Genomic DNA, 18,456 nt, shown 5'->3' with positions numbered 1-18,456 from the left:
TGGCCAAGCAATGGCCGTGACTCATCCACATGGCTAACACTGACAAAGGTTCTACACTCTGAGGTACAGGATCTCAGGATAAATCCTGAGGGGATTTCACTGACCTTCTCCTTTCATAAAATGAAACACAAAATATATTACATACCTCATACCCTAGAGAAAACTTAGCTACTAAAAAGTGACCTAAACATATACCAGGATGAAACCAAGTCTTTGTCCCTGGATACAAAAAAAAAAAAGAAGAAGAATGCGAATGCGTCATTCACAGTGTGGCTCAGTGTTTTTAATGCCATTTTCCAGAGCTCCAAAGCCATCTCTTGTATTGCCAGTTACGAGGATCCTTACACTTGTGAAGCACTAGTAGATCGTGTGTGTGTTTTTGCTTGTGTGTATGAGTGTGTATATAGGCTTCAGATATACTAATTTTAAAGTTTAGCAACCTCAGATAAAATAGATCATAATTTTCTTAGTGATTTTGAGTAACATATTGGTCAGATTTCCTCTTGCTGAGAGAAAATATCCACTATTCACAATTAAAAAAAAAAGTTTCTTTGGCTAATGGTTTCGAAGTGTTCAGTATGTGATACACTGGCTCCAGTATTGGTATGTCATAGCAGAAGGATTAGGTAGAGCAAGATCGCTTAGTTCCTGGCTGCTGGGGGACAGAAAAGGGAACAGTGCCAGAGAAGGAGAGAGAGGTCCGATGTAGGCCCCATGCTCAAGTTCTTATGATCTGCCTGAACATACCGTGTAATGTCTTACAAAGTACCAATCAAGATGACACTTAGGCTTGACATCACAAACAGCTAACTTGCTTTTTTGATATTAACACATATACTTACTTTACCGTGTGTGTTACTCGGAACTCTTTAGACTCCAAATATAAATGCTGCCAAAACATCATCTAGAAAAATAATTAAAAGTGAATTGTTTTTCCTGTTTTTACAGCTTGCAGACCAGGATTCTATAAAGCATTTGCTGGAAACACAAAGTGCTCTAAGTGTCCTCCACACAGTCTGAGCTACAAGGAAGCCACTTCTGTGTGTCAGTGTGAGAAGGGTTACTTCAGAGCTGAAAAAGACCCCCCTTCCATGGCGTGCACCAGTAAGTCTATGTTTTTGCATTTGGAAATCCCGTGTCCAAACCCTTGAGTTTCTTTACACTGTGCAAATAGACAAATGTACGAAGTCTTATATCATGCATATCAATTGTCTTTCCTAATAGTCAAGGAAAGAGCCCTTTCTTCTCTGAATCATTGTTTTTGAAATAATTTTAAAACTGTGTTTACTGCTCAAAATCTACACTTCTTGATGCATTAATACAGGCATTAATTTGACACTCTGCAAATATTACCTAAGCAAGTGCTGCTGTTGCTAATTTACAACAGATTAAGAAAAGATTAGAAGTCATAAACAAGACCTCTCTTCTCAATTTTAACCATTTTAAGCCACGTCGATTTAGGAATATAAAGTTTTGGTGTGAAGGAGAGCTTGGATGTCCTTAGAACTTCTCTTAAATGAAGCTTTTTTTGGGTTGGTCCATATTTCACCTCTCAGTTTTTCTTTATTGTTTTGGTTGGAGCCAGGAGAATGTTAGATCTAAATGTGAAAGTTATTTTAACACTTTTAATACTCAGAATATTAGATTATTTCTCTCTGCAATTATTTGTCTTGTGAAATACCTATACATTAGAAAATAAAAGTAAATATATCAACACAGCACTAAAGTAGACAAAAGTAAAATACACGCTTAGTTACAAAGCCTTTTTAAAATTATAAACAAGATATTCTATTGAAAATTTGTCATTCTTTTGATCAATGGGCACAAAAATATTGCTTATATAATCCTGAAGAAGCAAAAGTAATGTAGATTCAGATTTATATCACCTACTCTTTAGAGACAAAAGATGTCTCAGTTTTTAAGCTTAAAGATACCCTTCATATATTTGTGTTTAACTATATATTTTAGCATAAAATGATTTTTAAAAATGTATTTAATAAACAATGAAATATATTCATTAGTAAGTGTAATATTTGCTTTCTATTGAAAAGTTTGAATATTTTCTTTAGAAAATTGCTAGATCTTTTTCCTGATCATATATTTATAGTTTAAGTAGAAAAACAACAATTATAACTACTATTTCTCAGTTAATTATAAAATAATTTGTAATAGTAAATCCTTGTTATTATTATATATTTTCTTCTGTAATTAGTGTATATTGTTATATATAAATCATATATGGATGATGTGATTCAGTTTAATATGGATATGATACAGTTTAAATATATGGAACTTTTTATAGCTAGAACTCTGCCAAATAAGTATCTCTTAAATTCTGCATATGAGCTGGCCAGGTGGATAAGTCAGTAGAATAAGCACTTGCCCAGCAAGCTCAAGGTCCTGAGTTCAATCCCCAGTACTGCCAAAAAAATAAATAAATAAATAAATAAATAAAACCTGCATATGGAGCAGAAAGTAAGTTCCTACTTGAGTGATGAGGGATTCTTTTTTCATAGGCCATAAATAGACAACTGGTATTTTGAAAAGATAAAATGATTCCCACCTTCAAAATCTTTAAGGGATATAATAGACTACATAGGGAGATTCATTCCCTGGAATGAGACACTAGCTAAGGAGGTAGATGCGGCATTAATGGCCGTGGACGCATGAGTTACCCTGTCACTATTGAAACAGATGTAGGTTTATATCTGCTTCTCATTTGGTTACTTCAATTTCTTTATTGAAGTCAAAATGATTGGTATGTATACTATATTAAAAAAGAAATACTAGCCTCTATTGGCTTCCTGGAAGAAAAAAAAATGTTTAATTCTATCATCATTAGGCAGAAATTTGGACAGGAAGCAGTGTGCCATTGTTGCTATTGAGGAGGACGACACACCTGAGTCTCTATCATTGTAGTTCTTAAGTGTGATGGAGGCCTGCAACGAAAGATATACCAGCAGGAAAGCGAGAGTGTACTAACATATGGGGGAGGGGGAGATACGCAGAGAATGTGCAAATTCCAGAGGTAGCTTTGAGTTCAGGCTTCAATAAGCTGAAACCAACCAAAAAGGATGTTGGTAGAGGAAAGTGTAGATGAAATAGACAAGAAAATCACAATAAAGACAAGTGCATTGTGCACAATTAGTTAGAGTCATCCTCAGGAGGAGAGTGTCTGTCCAGTCATCTTCCTCAATAGACAGCAAAACTCCCACTTAAACGGGGGTTTCCTTTACTGATTTGCATGTCCCCTAGGAAAGATTGACGTGTATTTGGCTTTAGAGCCCCTCCTAGGTTGTCTATTATCTCTCAAAATTATGAGCTCAAAATAATCTTTGTGCCTGAGGGTCATATTTTGGAGTGGCCTGTGCTAGTGATCTAAGTTGCCCTAAGGGGAACCCAAAATCAGAACAATGCAACATGAAACTTTAAAGGGACTTTTCTATTGCAGCTCCAAGAGTCCGCTGTCCAGGCTTCTCTGTGTTGCCTCCTGGAGAGGCAGTTCTGGCCTGGCTAAGTCAGTTTTCAGTAGAGTTTAATAGGAAGTACACTGTCTCTCAGATCCTAAGTATCTGAGGCAGTCTTGAGGCCTACTAGGTAGGTGTGGATGGACACTTGTTAATAATGGAAAAGCAATAAAGATAGCATTGTGCAGATAGTTCATGTTCTGTAAAGGTTAAATAAAGGAAGCTCTTATATTTTAAAATCTTCTGGTAGATCAGTTTTCGAATACTAAATGATTTATGTGGTTATTACTGTGCTAGGCTAATAGCAGTCATCGCTTGCATTTCTATAGATGGAAGGAAATAATGTACTGACTTTAAAAATATTTTTATTAGTACATGTTTATAGTACATACTGACTGGGACTCGGTTCCTGGACATAACACCCCTTAACCACTTTTATATCCCAGTCTCCTCCTTTCGTCATTCCTCCCCAATAGCAATGAGACAGTTTCAAAACTGATTACTGGCACAGTTTCAATAATTAATACATTGCATATTGTTGTCTTAGTGGTTATTCATTGTACAAGATGTAGACATAATAGCCTGTTTCAAACACTATGACAACAAACCTTTCTATTCATTGAATTAAGAGAATGGAGCTGTATATCTATCCTAATTGTTTTGAGTATACAGATCCAAAATGGTCATTCATTTGTATCCCCCTTTTGTTGGAGAAGGGCACTCCATTGTCATTTAAATACTGTAGGTGCATGAATTCAGCAAAATATCCCAATATAGTCCACTAGTTCATAATAGTAGTGGGTTTTCCATAAGACTGTCAATGCCTGAAGTTGTTGACTTGAGCATTTTACAGCTCATCATATTAATATGGCTTTAATTTTTATACTTAATTTTCATAGTTATTTGTTAGATAGTTAAGACCATAAAAGAGCAAGACCTATATAACAAGAAATATAACTTTTGTATCTGATAAGGTCAGTCATATCCTCTCAAGATTTAACCTGAAACCCTATACCTCAGTTTATAGATCCTGCGTCAGTGTCAGCCATGTAGATGAGTCACAGCCATAGCTTGAGCAATTTGCTCTCTGTGAAAGCTTGAGAGAATGTTTTCTCTCCATGTGATTCTCCTTAGGCACACTCTACATCATCAATCACTTTCCTCTGTGGCCCTAAAATCTTCTTGATCAGAAAATTTGGGACAAAATTGAGTTACACGATGTTACAGTTCAGGTTCTTCTATTTCCTGAGTCCTTACTGACCTTGAAATGCTAAGGCCAAAATGTTGGCTGTCCTTGTAGCCCTTCTTTTTCTATAATTTTTGGTCTGCAAACTTAAGTTGTTAACCCTCCAGAAGGGAAGCTTAATGATATTATTACCCTATAACATGCAGTTGAGCTTAAAACACACTATCTGTCTGAATATCAAACATCTTAGACATAACATGAAACAGGTATTTTCCTTCGAGTATTGATGTTAAACTTCTATTCCCCCCAGAATATGAAGAAAAAAGATTAAAAAGATAAAAAAATTCAAAAATAAGAATAAGCATTGAAATATTTTTACACAGAAATTTAGAAATCTAACAATATTTCCTTGTAGCAGGTCAGTCCTGTGACTTTTTTGTCTCATGTTTTCATTCATTACCTTTCACTTTTAAACAAACCTTCACTTGAGAGACAGTATGGCCATAATAGGCATGTCATGACAAGCAGTACATAATTAGAAGACCACAATGACAGGCATTACAAGCATGACTCTACCACTACACGTTGCTTTCTTCAGTGCAGTTGCTTCGTTCACAGGTATCAACATATATAGTCAGGGTGAGAGATCTACCAATTAACTGCTATTTTCAAAAACATGCTGGAGATTCTTAGAACCATTGCCTTTCCGATCCTGTGCAAATAAATGTATGACTTTCCCCTGTCATGCTTTTCTCCTTGCCCTCTTTGTTAACTAATCCTCAAGTTCTCGCTTTCTTTTTAATTGTGTAATGCTTTTATGGAAATCAGTGTGGAAACTCCTTAAAAAACTAGGACTGGAAATCTCATTCAAACCAGCTATCCCCCTACTGGGAATTTTCCCAGAGGAACTGAAAACATCATATCATATATGTGCCTGTGTTTATAGCAGCACAATTTGTGATAGCTGAATCTTGGAAACAACCAAGATGCCCTTCACCTGAGGAATGGATGAAAAAGATGTGGTATTTTTATGCAGTGGAGTATTATTCAGTTATAAGGAATGATAAACTTGAAGCCTTTATATTTAAGTAGATGCCACTTGAAGATATACTCATAAGTGAAATAAACCAGACCCACATGTATAAATATCGTATCATCTCCCTAGTATAAGAACTCAAAGGAAGATATACAAATAGAAAGGCAAAGCTAGCACTTGTGAAGTAAGGAAATTATAAAGATCAGAACAAAAATGAATGAAATTGAGAATAAAAACACCATACAAAGAATGAATGAATTATTTGTCTAGGGTCTTTAATGAATTATTAGATTATTTGGGATCCCTCTATTTTCTGAAGTGGGCATTCACAGCATAATCACTTTCCTAGGAATTTTGTATTATGTCAATTAGGTGCTGATAAGTTCTACTAGTGTTATGGTTTGTGGTAGTTGTCCCCCCAAAGCCTCATGTAGTCACTGGGGCACAGTTCTAGAGTTTGTGATTAATTCGTGGTCCAAGGCTAGGACTATGGGCATGAGTGCTACCCGATCTGGGGCAGCCAGCCCGAAGGCAGTGTAAGGGAAGAGAGAGGCTGGCCTCTGCCTCCGCTGCTGGTGCTCCTCCCTTCTGCTCTTGTTGTTCTGCTGTTTTCTACCACCATGAGCCGCTGCCCTCTCACGTGTGCCGCTCTGCCTTGGAGCCAGCTGAGTATTGCCTGAATCCTCCACAAACCGTGAGCTAAATAAGCCTTCCCTTCCTTAATTTTGGGCATCAAGTATTTGGTCCCAGCAGTGAGAGAAAAGTAACCAACCCAAATGGCACTGTCATTTCTTTCTAGAAAATTTCTAATAACGTCCTTGATTTCTGCTGTGATACATTGATTATTGAAGAGTGTGCTGTTCAATCTCCATGTATTTTCATACTTTCTGCAGTTTCTTTTGCTCTTGATTTCTAGTTTCAGCACACTATGATGTGATAATATGGATGAGGTATTTTTGCTTTTTTATTAAAAAGTGATTCATGATGTAATATGTGCTCAGTTTTGGAGAAACAGTCCCTGTTCTGCTGAGAACGTGCTTTCTTATGTGGTAGAACCCTCTGTAGGTAATGGATAAAGTGCCCTCGCTCCAAGGAGTGGTTAAAATGTGGTATTTTCTTTGTGGATTTATTTTTTTGTCCAACTGACCTGTCATTTTGTGATAATGGAATTGAATTCCCCCATATAACTGTGGAGAAGTTTTTCTGATATATTTTGTCCAGTAGTTTTGTATGAGCTCGAGTATGCTGGCCTTTGGAGCATATATCCATAAAGTTGTTATCTCTTTCTGTTGGTTTTGCCCTGAAGCTGCATGTAGCACTCCTCTCTTTCTCTCATGCTCAGTTTTGGCTTGAAGTCCACTTTGTCTTGAAATAGAATAGGTATTCCTGCTTGTTTGCATGCTTCTGTTGTGTGGAATTTTACATCCTTTGATTTTAATCTATGCTTTTCTTTTGGGGTTAAATATACTTCTTGTGTACAGCATACCGCTGAATTTCCTTTTTTGATCTAATCTGCTAATCCTTACCTTTGGCTGAGGAGTTGAAATCATGCACATTGATAATGATTGCTGAAAAGCCCTGACTTACTCTTGTCATTGCTTTATTTTTCTGTTTCTGGTCCTTCATTTTTCCTTTCCAATTAACGTCTCACCAGGACTGGGAGTTATTCCACTGGACTCTGGCACTGATGGCTTTATTTTCTTCTTCTAGGGTACCCTTGAGAAATTTCAGATTGCTGACTGGGTGGTCACAAGTTCATTAAGGTGTTCTTTGTTAGTTAAGTCCTAATTTTTCCATTAATTTTAGATATTTTTCAGGTTCCATCCTCTTGAGTTGAAACTTGTTTGCTTTTAGGATTTGAAAAACTTCACTTCAAGATCTAGCCTTGAAGTTTTATGTTGAAAATTCTGCTGTAATTCTAATTTGTTTACATTTAAACAAATTGTTTGTTTTTCTAACAACTTTTATAATTCAGTCCTTTTGTTGGACTTCTAAGATTTTGAGTATGACGTGTCATAAATAATTCCTTGTCTGATTTTATCTATTTGAGATTCTTTATACCTCACTTAGCTATATGTTAAACTCTTTTCATGTATTTGGAAAATTTCCACTATTATTTCTGTAAAAACATAATTTTAATGCCTTTCATGCTGTCCTACGATTTTTCACTATTTCCAATTACTCTTAAAATAGTTTTCTTTATATATCTAGTAGGTATTGGGCTAATTTCTTTTTTGTTTCTTCCTAACTCAGCTAGCTCTATATTAGTGTCTTCTGATGCTCAATGGTTGATTTGTATGCTAGGTCCATTATCTATTTTTTATTTGATCTTTTATTTTACTGAGCAATACATTAATGTGGGTTTTTTCCCTCTTTTTACTATTTTGTATAATTTAGCTGTTTGGCTTTTGGATTCTTTCCCATTGATGCCCTCTCTATTAGCTTTTGGGTGAGTACCAGGTTTTTGGAAGCATTTTACTGCCTTGTTCTCACGTTTCCTGTGTATTATAATAAGTGTGTGCGTGAGCACACACGCACAGGCATGCACGCACTGAGGCTTGCAGCTGATCACAGTGGCCCTCATGGAGCTCTCTTTAGTCAGTGTGTGCTTTCCTGTGACGTACTCTGGGAATAGCTGGCTACAGGCCTTTGGCTCTGTCCTGGAGAGGCTCCACTTCTCTATGTCAGGGTGGGAGGATGTGGTGGAATTGGCCCTGCACCCACTTATCTGGAAATGAATGTGTTGTTGATACAAAGATAAGCCAGTTATGCCAGTAAAAACCAACTAATAGCCACAACCATTCTACCTTAGCAGTAGTAACAACAAAATTAACAACAATAATAGAGTAAAAGGCGAACTGGATACTGTCCATACCATAAGAATCAATATATGATACCACTTTACTATGCTTAATAGAAACAAGATCTGTAATTATCATATGAGCACAAACACAAATCGCATACACTAAATATCTACCAGATACAACAAACCGTACCAACACTAATAATTCAAAAGAATTCAACAATAAAAACATAGGGCTGGGGAGATTACTCAGTAGAATAAGCGCTGACCTGGCAAGCGCAGGGTCTTGAGTGCAATCCCTGGTACCACAAAAAAAAAAAGCATAAATCAATTAAACATGTAAAGATTAATAAAGCTTAATAATAATATCAACTAAGATGGAGGAGATGGGAAAAAGGTAAAATCTGACAAAAAAAAAGGAAAATAAGAAGACAGATAAGTGAGACTAAGAATTTTATTAAGAAGTGAAAGGAAATTAACAGAATTCATTAAAAGCTGCAGGAAAGAACATGGAAGAAAAAAAGAAAACATTAGAGTAAAATAAAGAAAAAAGAAAGAAGGAGAAATAAAAATACCCCTAAATGCCTTATAAGAGAAGAAAACTAGAAATATTTTGTATGTCTGCACTTCTGAATGAGCAGTTTCCTCTGTAGTCCTCAGTACTGGAACCTACCACGTTTGTGGAGAGATGGCAAGTCACAGCCCAGGCCTGTGTTGTCACCTCATTCATGTTTTTGTGTATGAGTGATGATTCCTTCCTTGCCTTTTTGCTGGACAAGGTATAACATGCTTTCAACACGTTTTGACAAGTACGCATCATTCAGCAGTTCTATCGGACATGAGTAATGTTTTCTAGATGCTGCCCTATTACTAAGAGACATTAGTAATTATTGAACAGAAATAGATAAAACAAAGATGGTAAAATCCAGTATATCATGACTCCTATAGATTAAATGATAAGCATAAGGAAAAAATCAAGAAAATGGCAAATTAGGAGGCCATTGAACGATTAGCCTTAGAGAACTATGCTAAGTCAAGCAAGATGTAAATATTTCAAGTCTTAGAATCCAACAATCGTTTCTATTTTTCATTAGCTGCAAATGTTAGCTAAATTTCAATAGATACAGCTCTTTTAACTTCTGGATCCTGTATCTAAATGAATTTTCCATCCTTTGTTAATCTATGGATATATGATGCAGAAATCACAATTTAGGTCAGGCAAACTTTCAATCCCATCGCTTTCTAGTGTTTTGTCAGTGTTAGCATTTAAAACAATATATTTGGAGAACTTATCAAGAATTTAAAACAAACATTAGTTCCTTGGTATCAGAGCAGGGAAAAAAGTAACTGTAGTTTTAATGTATGAGGTTTTAGAAATAGCTAGGATATTTGACTAACAAGTAACACAGTAAGGAAAAATCAAATAGATAGATGTTCATATAACTCACATAAATTTAAAGCCCTAAAATTGTTTCCTTTTCTGACTGTTTGCACTCATAACTTCTTTCTTATCCCATATGATATGCATTCAAATCTCTATCATTGAAAGTCCGGTTAGCTCAGGCTTTCTCTTCCAAAGCAGACACCTTGGAAATGTACTCTTCCTTTGTTGTGGCTACATTTCACATTAAAATTTTCTTCTTTCTTATTCAGAATTTTGCTGCACACTCTACTACAGTTAAATGTTTCCTTTCTACCTGGAGTAAATTGTACAAAATAAGTTCACCAATTATCTTCATTGCCACTTTATATTACAAACGTTTTGGTAGTTTTTCATGTAATGGTGATTACTACTCTTTTATTTTGAAACCCTGCTCTCCCTTTCAACCCAACACATTGCAGTCTCTGTTTCAGCCTCTTAATTTCTTAACCATTTTTATTGCCACTGGAGGCATCTCTTCTTCTGCTCACCTGTTAAATGGCAACATTCCCCATGTTCCTTGCTTGGCATTCTTGTCACACACCCTAATTCTTTCTCATAGTTTTAAATATCAGTTGTGGGCTGGGAAGATAGCTCTTCAGTCTAAGCACCTACCTGGCAAGCACAAGCGCCCAGGTTCAATCCCTGGTACAGCATACCGTGCTGGCCCCATGCCAGCCTCCAAAATCAGGTGTGGTGATGCACACCTGTAATCCCAGCGCTGGGTAGGCTGAGACAGAAGGATCACTGTGAGTCTGAGCTCTATAGCCAGACCCTGTACTCCACAAAAATAAATAAATAATTTTTAAAAGTAAAAGCATACATATCATTTGTAGATAGATGAGGCTCGTCTTTTTATTTGCATCCAGTCTTTTCTTGCATGGTGCCTAATCTTATAGTGAACTGCTTGAGGCATCTGACAGCCTGTCCACCCCAGGAAGCCTTGCTCATTCCTTTGTTTGCTTACTAAACCCCTGTGCTTCAAGAGTGCAAACCCTGTTCTCTACTTTGGTGACGTCTCTTTTGTATAATTGAAATGGTCTTTCTGTGAGATTTATTCTCTCTCTCTCTCTCTCTCTCTCTCTCTCTCTCTCTCTCTCTCTTTCTCTTTCTTCTTTCATGACCAGTTCAGCCCACCCTGGAGGGCAGAGCTGGTGTGGCATGTGGTGCTGGGGTTCAAATGGCCTTCCCTGCATTTGCCTAAGCAGGCACTTTAGACCGTTGACCTGTCTTGCCAGGCCCTTCGTGAGACTTCTTATGGCCATGTTTTCGCACTATTAGGGATCAAGTAACAGCCCTTATGACAGGCATTTTCTCACCACTCATTCAGAAGTAAAATCTGTTCCACTTCCTGTTTTATGTCATTGTGTCTTATGGTTATGTATTAGATGATTCTTTATAAACACTTGGTTTATTTATATAGTTGCTTTTTGTTTATCACCATTCTACTCATACTGGATTATAAGAGCCATGGGGTTGTGGATGCTCTTTCTAAACTGCATGCCCGCCCTTCATAATAGCATCTGACATACAGCAGGCACTTAATATTTGATGCGAAAACTAACCATTTCAAGTATAACCTGTCAAGGGCAATTTTACTGCCTTGTATTCTGATGTGTTCATCCACCCCCGTTCTTCTGTCATGATCCTAATGTTTCTTCATGCTTATGTGTGCTGTCAGGACATATACCTCAATGTCCTCACCCCAGCCCTGACCCTGACATACTCAACTCTATTCTGCAGCATTCCTTCTTCTGTTCCTTCACATCAGTTCCCAGCCAACGTTTCCATTAAGACCGTCACTCTTTATTGAACTTATTTAATAATCTCCTGGAAAGTCTCCTTCATTTTATATTCCATCTCATAATTATTCTCCCACAAAATTAGAAATCATAGTCTTTAAAACAAAAAAATGCAACAAAATCTTAGGACAACACAAAAAGCCTTTATTGTTGTACCACTTCTACTTACCTTTCCAAGCCTGCCCATGGCCCAAATTGTACTGCAATCCAAGAACATTCAAGGTTGAGGCCCAGTGTTTCTATCACTCCCGACTTCACATACAATTCTAGTGCCTTGTACCAGCAACATACTTAGAGAGTTCAGTCTATTTGCTTTTAAAAATTTATTCAGTGTGTCCCTTTTGTATGAGCTTTAAGTATATAAAGGAAAACAGGAATAACATATTGAAAACAAAAAAATTGAAATGCTTCTTCCTGATGTCTTCATCCATTTAATAATCTGCTGTTAACCGTTTCTCGGGTGATTTGCGACATGTAGTCTGAACTGCGCGGGGTCGCTGTGCAGGACGTTCTGCAGGATCCGGCATGGTCAGAGAGGGCTGCGCCTGAGAACGGTGCTCACAGAGACGGTGCAGCCTGCCAACAATTCTGCTCTCAGAATAGCTGTCTAAGGCTTTTCTAGGCCAGCTGGGAAAAATATTCACTGAGGTTGGGAGACAAAGTAGGAAGATAGGAGTTGCTAAAATAGTACTTTTCAAACAGAAAAAAAGAGCATGGAGAGAAATGAAAACAGAATCAAATAGATGAGGAATGAGAGGCTAGAAAAATATGATTCCACGGCCTTATCACTTTTATTTGGAATTTCTCATGTATAACTCATTGGGGAAATTGGTATTTAAAGCTGCTTAATAGGTGCTATAAGATTAATATATATAAAAAAATCTATGATGTCTGCTTAGAAAAGTTCCAACAAAAAACGTAAGTTGTATGTGTATATAATCCTAACATACACCATAAAGGATGTTTGGTTTGCTTGTGTTGCAAATATTTAAACATCTAATCAAATACCTTGTGACTGAAAACAGTTTCTTTCAAGTCCTTCCACTACAGAGGCAAACATCTTGTCTTTCTATTTGATATACAATGGTAGTGGCTGGGAAGAAAGCATAAAGCTCCAATTTACTTTTGCTCCAAAGATAACATGATAAAGAACGATTTCTTTATTGCTGCAATAATTGGCCACTTCAGGAAGTCCTTATTCTCTCTTGCTTGCTGTGAATAGAATAGATAGCAGCTGCACTGAGGAAGCAAGTTCTTTGCTCTTCCCAGCCGCTCTGCTCAGGTCCTTGTAGGACAGCTCAAGACACTGAGAATCCCGGTCTCTGAATCTCCTTGCTGTCTTTGCACTCCCATCCTCTTATTTCTTTATAGTTTTCTCTCCCAAGATCAAACATGGTGTGGAGCAACCTAGTCTGCCTCATTGATCTTCCTCCTCATAACTGAAATCAAAAGCACAATTGACTGGTTAGGTGATTCATTGCAAACACAATGTAGAACCCACAATTTTGCAGAAGCTTTTTACAAAGGGAGAAATTGAAAGAATGGATTTTATTATCTTGAAAGTTGTGTTACATTATTTATTTACTTTATTGAAAATAATTCACTCATATTTTGGTGCTGTATTTTTGAAATTTAAACAACTCTACACTGTTGAGTAGACACATGTATATAATGAATTTCCATCTCTCCAATATGGACCACAAATACGCACTTTCACTTGTGCCTCAGTTGAGTTTTCTAAACAAAAATACAATAATTATTATTTTAGCAGAGGTTCTTTTATCAAATTAATTAGAATAAGATTACTTTATAAGAATAAATAATGGATTTAGCTGATGTGGCTGAGCTAAGATACCATTTGAGGCCAGTGTAATCAGTTTTCTCCAAGAGAAAAACCTCAGAATAGTCCCACTGTCATTTATTTGTACATGTGCCAGCCAAGAAGGCACTCAGATCTAAAGAGTATCTTCATAATTATTCCTACAATATTATGCATTTTTAAGAAGTTTTATTTATTCATTTGAATCTATTCATTAATTATCTTTTCATCCCAAGTTAGAACACTTTTTAAAATCTATGTGTTTCTTTATTGTACTCCGAATGAATGCTTATTTACAAGAAATTGGCTCAAACACAGAAGGGTCTGTATATAGACGTACATTAGTTTTCAAAGTATTAGGGAAGGTGGATGATACTTAATTCAAAAGACCTAAGGCCAACTACAAAATTTTCATTTCTATTTTAGTGTGATGTTTAATTATTAACTCTTGATTTGAGCAGCCATAACACCATATTAATTATTTTTTTAATTTTTTAATAGATTGCAAATTGAAAATAAATTATTTACAAACATAAATGAATATAACAATAAAAATTGTCCAAAATAAAAATGAAGAAAGAATTTACAGATCAGTCTTAATAGTTCACTGTCAAAACCAAGAAACTTATATTTATATAATTAGAATTGTCAAAGTAGACAGGAGTAGGCAATAAATATTTAAAGATTTAAAATTTCTGAATTCAGGTAAACATATAATACCATATTTCCAAGAAAAATGAATCTTTTGCACAAGAAATTTAAATAAAATCATACCAAGATACACAAAAATGAAATTGTCCAAAACTTATTGTAAAGAAAAAAATCATTAAAGCATATACATAAAAAATATTAGCAATGGAAGAACAAAATTAAATAGCACCTTATTCCACATTAAAAAGAAAAAAAGGACCATGTGTGTAAGAAACTAGACTAATTAAAGGACTGAAAGAAAAGATCTGTCCTCTTTGAATTTTACACTTAGCAAACATACCTTTGAAAACTAAAAGTAAGACATTCTAGTTATACAAACCTGAAATATTTTAATATCTCCAGAAGTAACATATAGGAAATAACAAAGAACATAATTCAAAAGGCAAGAGAAGTTGCAGTATGCTCCTGGATGAACAATAAAGAGCTCTCAATGGGATAGTTATACAGAACTATATAAAAGATATATTAGATGAACCCTTATTTAAAGGTCATTGCAGATTTCTATGAAACAGTACCAATCTTATATTGAGTTATACACGTATTTTTTATGTATGTGTGTGTATGTGTGTATAAAAGACAGGAAAGAAGTAATATAAAGTCAACAGAAAATGGAAATATACTTTTTAAAGTTTCTAATACTAGGAGAAGATTTCATATGATGCCTTTTAACTAAATTGTAAGTCAAAGATATAGTATAAATCTTAGAACAAAAATTAAGATTAAGAAATATTCAGAAAATTAAATACTAATTAAAAATTAAATGTTTCAAAACAATTGAACTAAGATAAGTTTTCATGATAGCAAAGAAGGACTAAGAGTAAAACATAAGAGAAATACTGGAATGGCAAATAAATGACCAGCACTTCTAACAGTTTGAGGATAGAATATTGCACAAAGTTCTAGTGTGCTGTGGACATGCATAATGACCATGACAGTTACTGGTGACCAGGTGTCACTTGTGGAACTGAGCTACAGCTATTTCTTTAGAATCCACCCTGTAGACTCAGGTGGAATCATGACCCATAGGGTAGAAGAGAAGTCCATTTGTAGAGTGTGCTGATGGAAATATTTTGCTGCTGAACACAAAAGAATAAATGAAAGACAACTATTGTATGCCTCTTATTCTGCTGTGCTTGTTTGCCCTATTTGGTGGGTTCTTTCCATTCCCATTCATGGGGCTGTGATCAATTTGCTCCCTCTCTAGAACGTCATTTAGTAGTCTGTGTAGGTTTGGCTTTGTCATCATGAAATTCTTTAGTTGTTCTTTGTCATGGAAGTATTTCACTTCTCCATTATACTTGAAAGAGAGTTTTGCAGGATATATCAGTCTGGGCTGGAATTTGTTTTCTTGCAAGACTTTAAGTACTTTGTTCTATGCTCTTCTTGACTTGATGGTTTGTGAAGAGAAATCTGCTGTTATTCTGATGGGTTTTCCTTTAAATGTGATCTATTTCTTTTCTTTAGTGGCTTTTGGTATACTGTTCCTGTGCTGAATTTCTGAGATCTTGATTATTATATGTCTGGGTGTGGTTTTCATTGGGCTGATGTTATTTGGAGTTCTATATGCTTTGGTTATGTGAATATCAGATTGTTGCCCCATATTTGGGAAGTTTTCGGCTATTACTTCTACCCATATTCTTTTTCTATCATTTGTATTGACTCCTTCCTTCTCATTAATGCCTATTAGTCTTACATTGTTCATTTTTGCATCATCTTGCAGGTATTTAATTATTTTTCCCTGCATCCTAGGTGTTTTTAAGAGATCTTTTCTTACTTTTTCACTTGCTGCAATGGTATCTTTAAGGTCAGAAAGTCTATTTTCACTTTCCCTCAAATGGTTTTGCCAGCCTGTGATTGAGGTTTTAATTTCCTGTATACCACTTTGAACCTGTTTCATACATTCTATTTCTTTCCTAAATTGCTTATTCAGGGGTTCCATCATTTTTATACCCTGCTATTTTTATCAGTGCATTCTTTAAAAGCATTTAATACTTCTTTGATTATAGTTATCACTAAATTTTTTAGTTCAGAAATTATTTCTGATCTGATTTCTTCTATACCTTTCTGCAGTTGTTTCTTTACTGCCAATGATATTTCAGAGATATCAGGCATGTGATTTCCAGTTCCTCTATGCTAGTGTCTTCTGCATTTGTACTGGGTGGATTTGGGGCCAGAGACTACATTTTGTTCCTTCTCTTTGTCATTTTGTATACCTGTCTTCTGACCTTTGGTGTAGAGCATAGATAGAGTTATTACCTTAGCACCAGGTCCAGATCTACGAAGTTCAGATTCCTCCAGGTGGGTGTTGTTTGGATCTGGCTGCTGTGCTCCACTTCTTTCTGCTGCAGCCATTAGATTTGAGCCTTTTGTGTCACTTGGCAAGATGTTCTGTTCCTGAATCAGCTGGGTGGGTCTTGTCTCTAGCCTCTTTGCAGGGAGTTCTGCTGAAGGGTTCCACACCGGGCCTGCACTCTTGGTCTATTCAGGATCCGGTGGCCCTGGGTCTTCTCACCTCACTTGCTGGGCCTATGCTCTGGGTCTACTCAGGATCTGTGGGCCCAGGTCATCTCACTCAGTTGCTGAGCCTGTGCTCTGGGTCTATATCCACATATTAATTCTTACGGTTAGTTATTCTGCAGTTTTACATTGACATGTGGAGATTGTTTTCCTATGTTGATAATGAGAGTTGATGACTACTGTTTTATAATTTTTTCAAACTCCAATTATGTTCATGCCATATGGTATAAGCTCTGAGAATCCAAATGTGTCTACTTTTCAAGATTATAACTATCTACACAAATTTAGTTTCAAAAAGTATCATTCTTTCCTAATGAGTAATAGGTACTGAAAGTTGGTAGCTCTCCATTCTACTAAGGGTCTTTATGAATCTACATTTTTATAATATAAGCATTCTCTTCTACTTCAAATTATTTTCATGTCACATACATTTACCCTTGATCAGTAACAGCAGGCTCTTACAAAGTTTATGACTTTGAACTTCTCAATATTTGTCAAAATTCTTATTATTTTAAATATAATTCTTGGGATTGTACAAAGCTATTTATTCTTCAAAAGTTAGGAAACAAGTTACCTGTGGTTGAACCTTGACCATCATAAACTTGCAAACAGGAATATGGCTGCTTCAATGTAATACAAGGATGATTGGCCAGCTCTAGTATTTTCCTCTTTATGATAGGGATATTAGCTAGTTTAGCGTTATTGTGATGAATGAATGAAGTAAATTTTTGGGTGTTCTAAGTACTTAGTACTTTGGAGTTAGCTGCATTTTAAATCCATGTATAAAATAAGAGCTGTTAACTCTGCCTGAAGGTAGCAGGGAATTCTCACAAAATGGAGAGCATCTAAAGCTGAATATAGGGCTGGCCAGATAGCTCAGCAGACTAAGCGCCTGCTTAGGCAGAGTCAGGGACACTGCCTGGTCCTCGGCATGCCTTGTTGGCCCCGCCCCTGGGCGCACTGAGAAGGCCATTGAGACTGGCCATGGTGGTGTGGACCTGTAATCCCAGTGCTTGGGAGGCTGAAAACTGGAGGATCACTATGAGTCTGAGCTACATAGTAAGACCCTGTAACCCCTGTACTAAATGCATAAATAAATAAAAACCAAAGTAAAACTGATTATATGGGTATGAATTAGAATTTTCACTGAGCAGAAAGAGACCAAAGCAATTCACTGTTATCGTGTATAAAGGCACTGGCATACAACAACAGGTAAGAAGAGGCTAAGGGATTGTAGTGGTTGATAAACTGTGTCACCTTGGCTAGTTTAGAAGCAACACTAGGTGATTCAGTGGGGGGTACTCACTTGGTAAACATCCTGAGTTGTGGAGGAGGAGGGCATGGCGCGGGCGGACGGAGCGCCTGTGTACCACACAGAGGAGGGGCTTTTTCTCCCCAGTACTGCAAAAAATAAATAGATAAATAAATAAAATAATAAAATAAAACAAAAATCTAAAAATATTACTCAAATACTCAGTCTACTATAATGACATCAATGATTTAACAGATTTTAATTTTAGTCATTACACAAGTTAGGGATAAGTAGGTACAAGAATACTAAAAATAATGAGAAAGAGTCCATTTTGTTATAGAGAATACAAAAGATATAAAGTACACATGATGCTGAATTTAAGGTATATGTACTTTGAAAATGTAAATTTTAGCTGGTCTCTCTCTCTCTCTCTCTCTATATAT

The 18,456-nt window shown here is 36.1% G+C and overlaps 1 protein-coding gene across 1 annotated transcript in view; it reads left to right on the top strand.

The window, feature by feature from the left end:
* LOC101565073 (ephrin type-A receptor 6) overlaps window positions 1-18,456 on the top strand; it is a 1,186,195-nt gene that overhangs the window by 446,884 nt on the left and 720,855 nt on the right. Inside the window, 1 exon segment of the mRNA XM_012512596.2 lies at window positions 949-1,104. Within this exon segment, the coding sequence (XP_012368050.1) occupies window positions 949-1,104 (156 nt within the window).

The sequence above is a fragment of the Octodon degus genome, unplaced genomic scaffold (genome assembly GCF_000260255.1).
Source record: "Octodon degus isolate 3935 unplaced genomic scaffold, OctDeg1.0 scaffold00237, whole genome shotgun sequence".
NCBI classification, from domain to species: domain Eukaryota; kingdom Metazoa; phylum Chordata; class Mammalia; order Rodentia; family Octodontidae; genus Octodon; species Octodon degus.
Note: the sequence above shows the minus strand (reverse complement) of the source record. Positions and strands in the feature narration are given on the sequence as shown.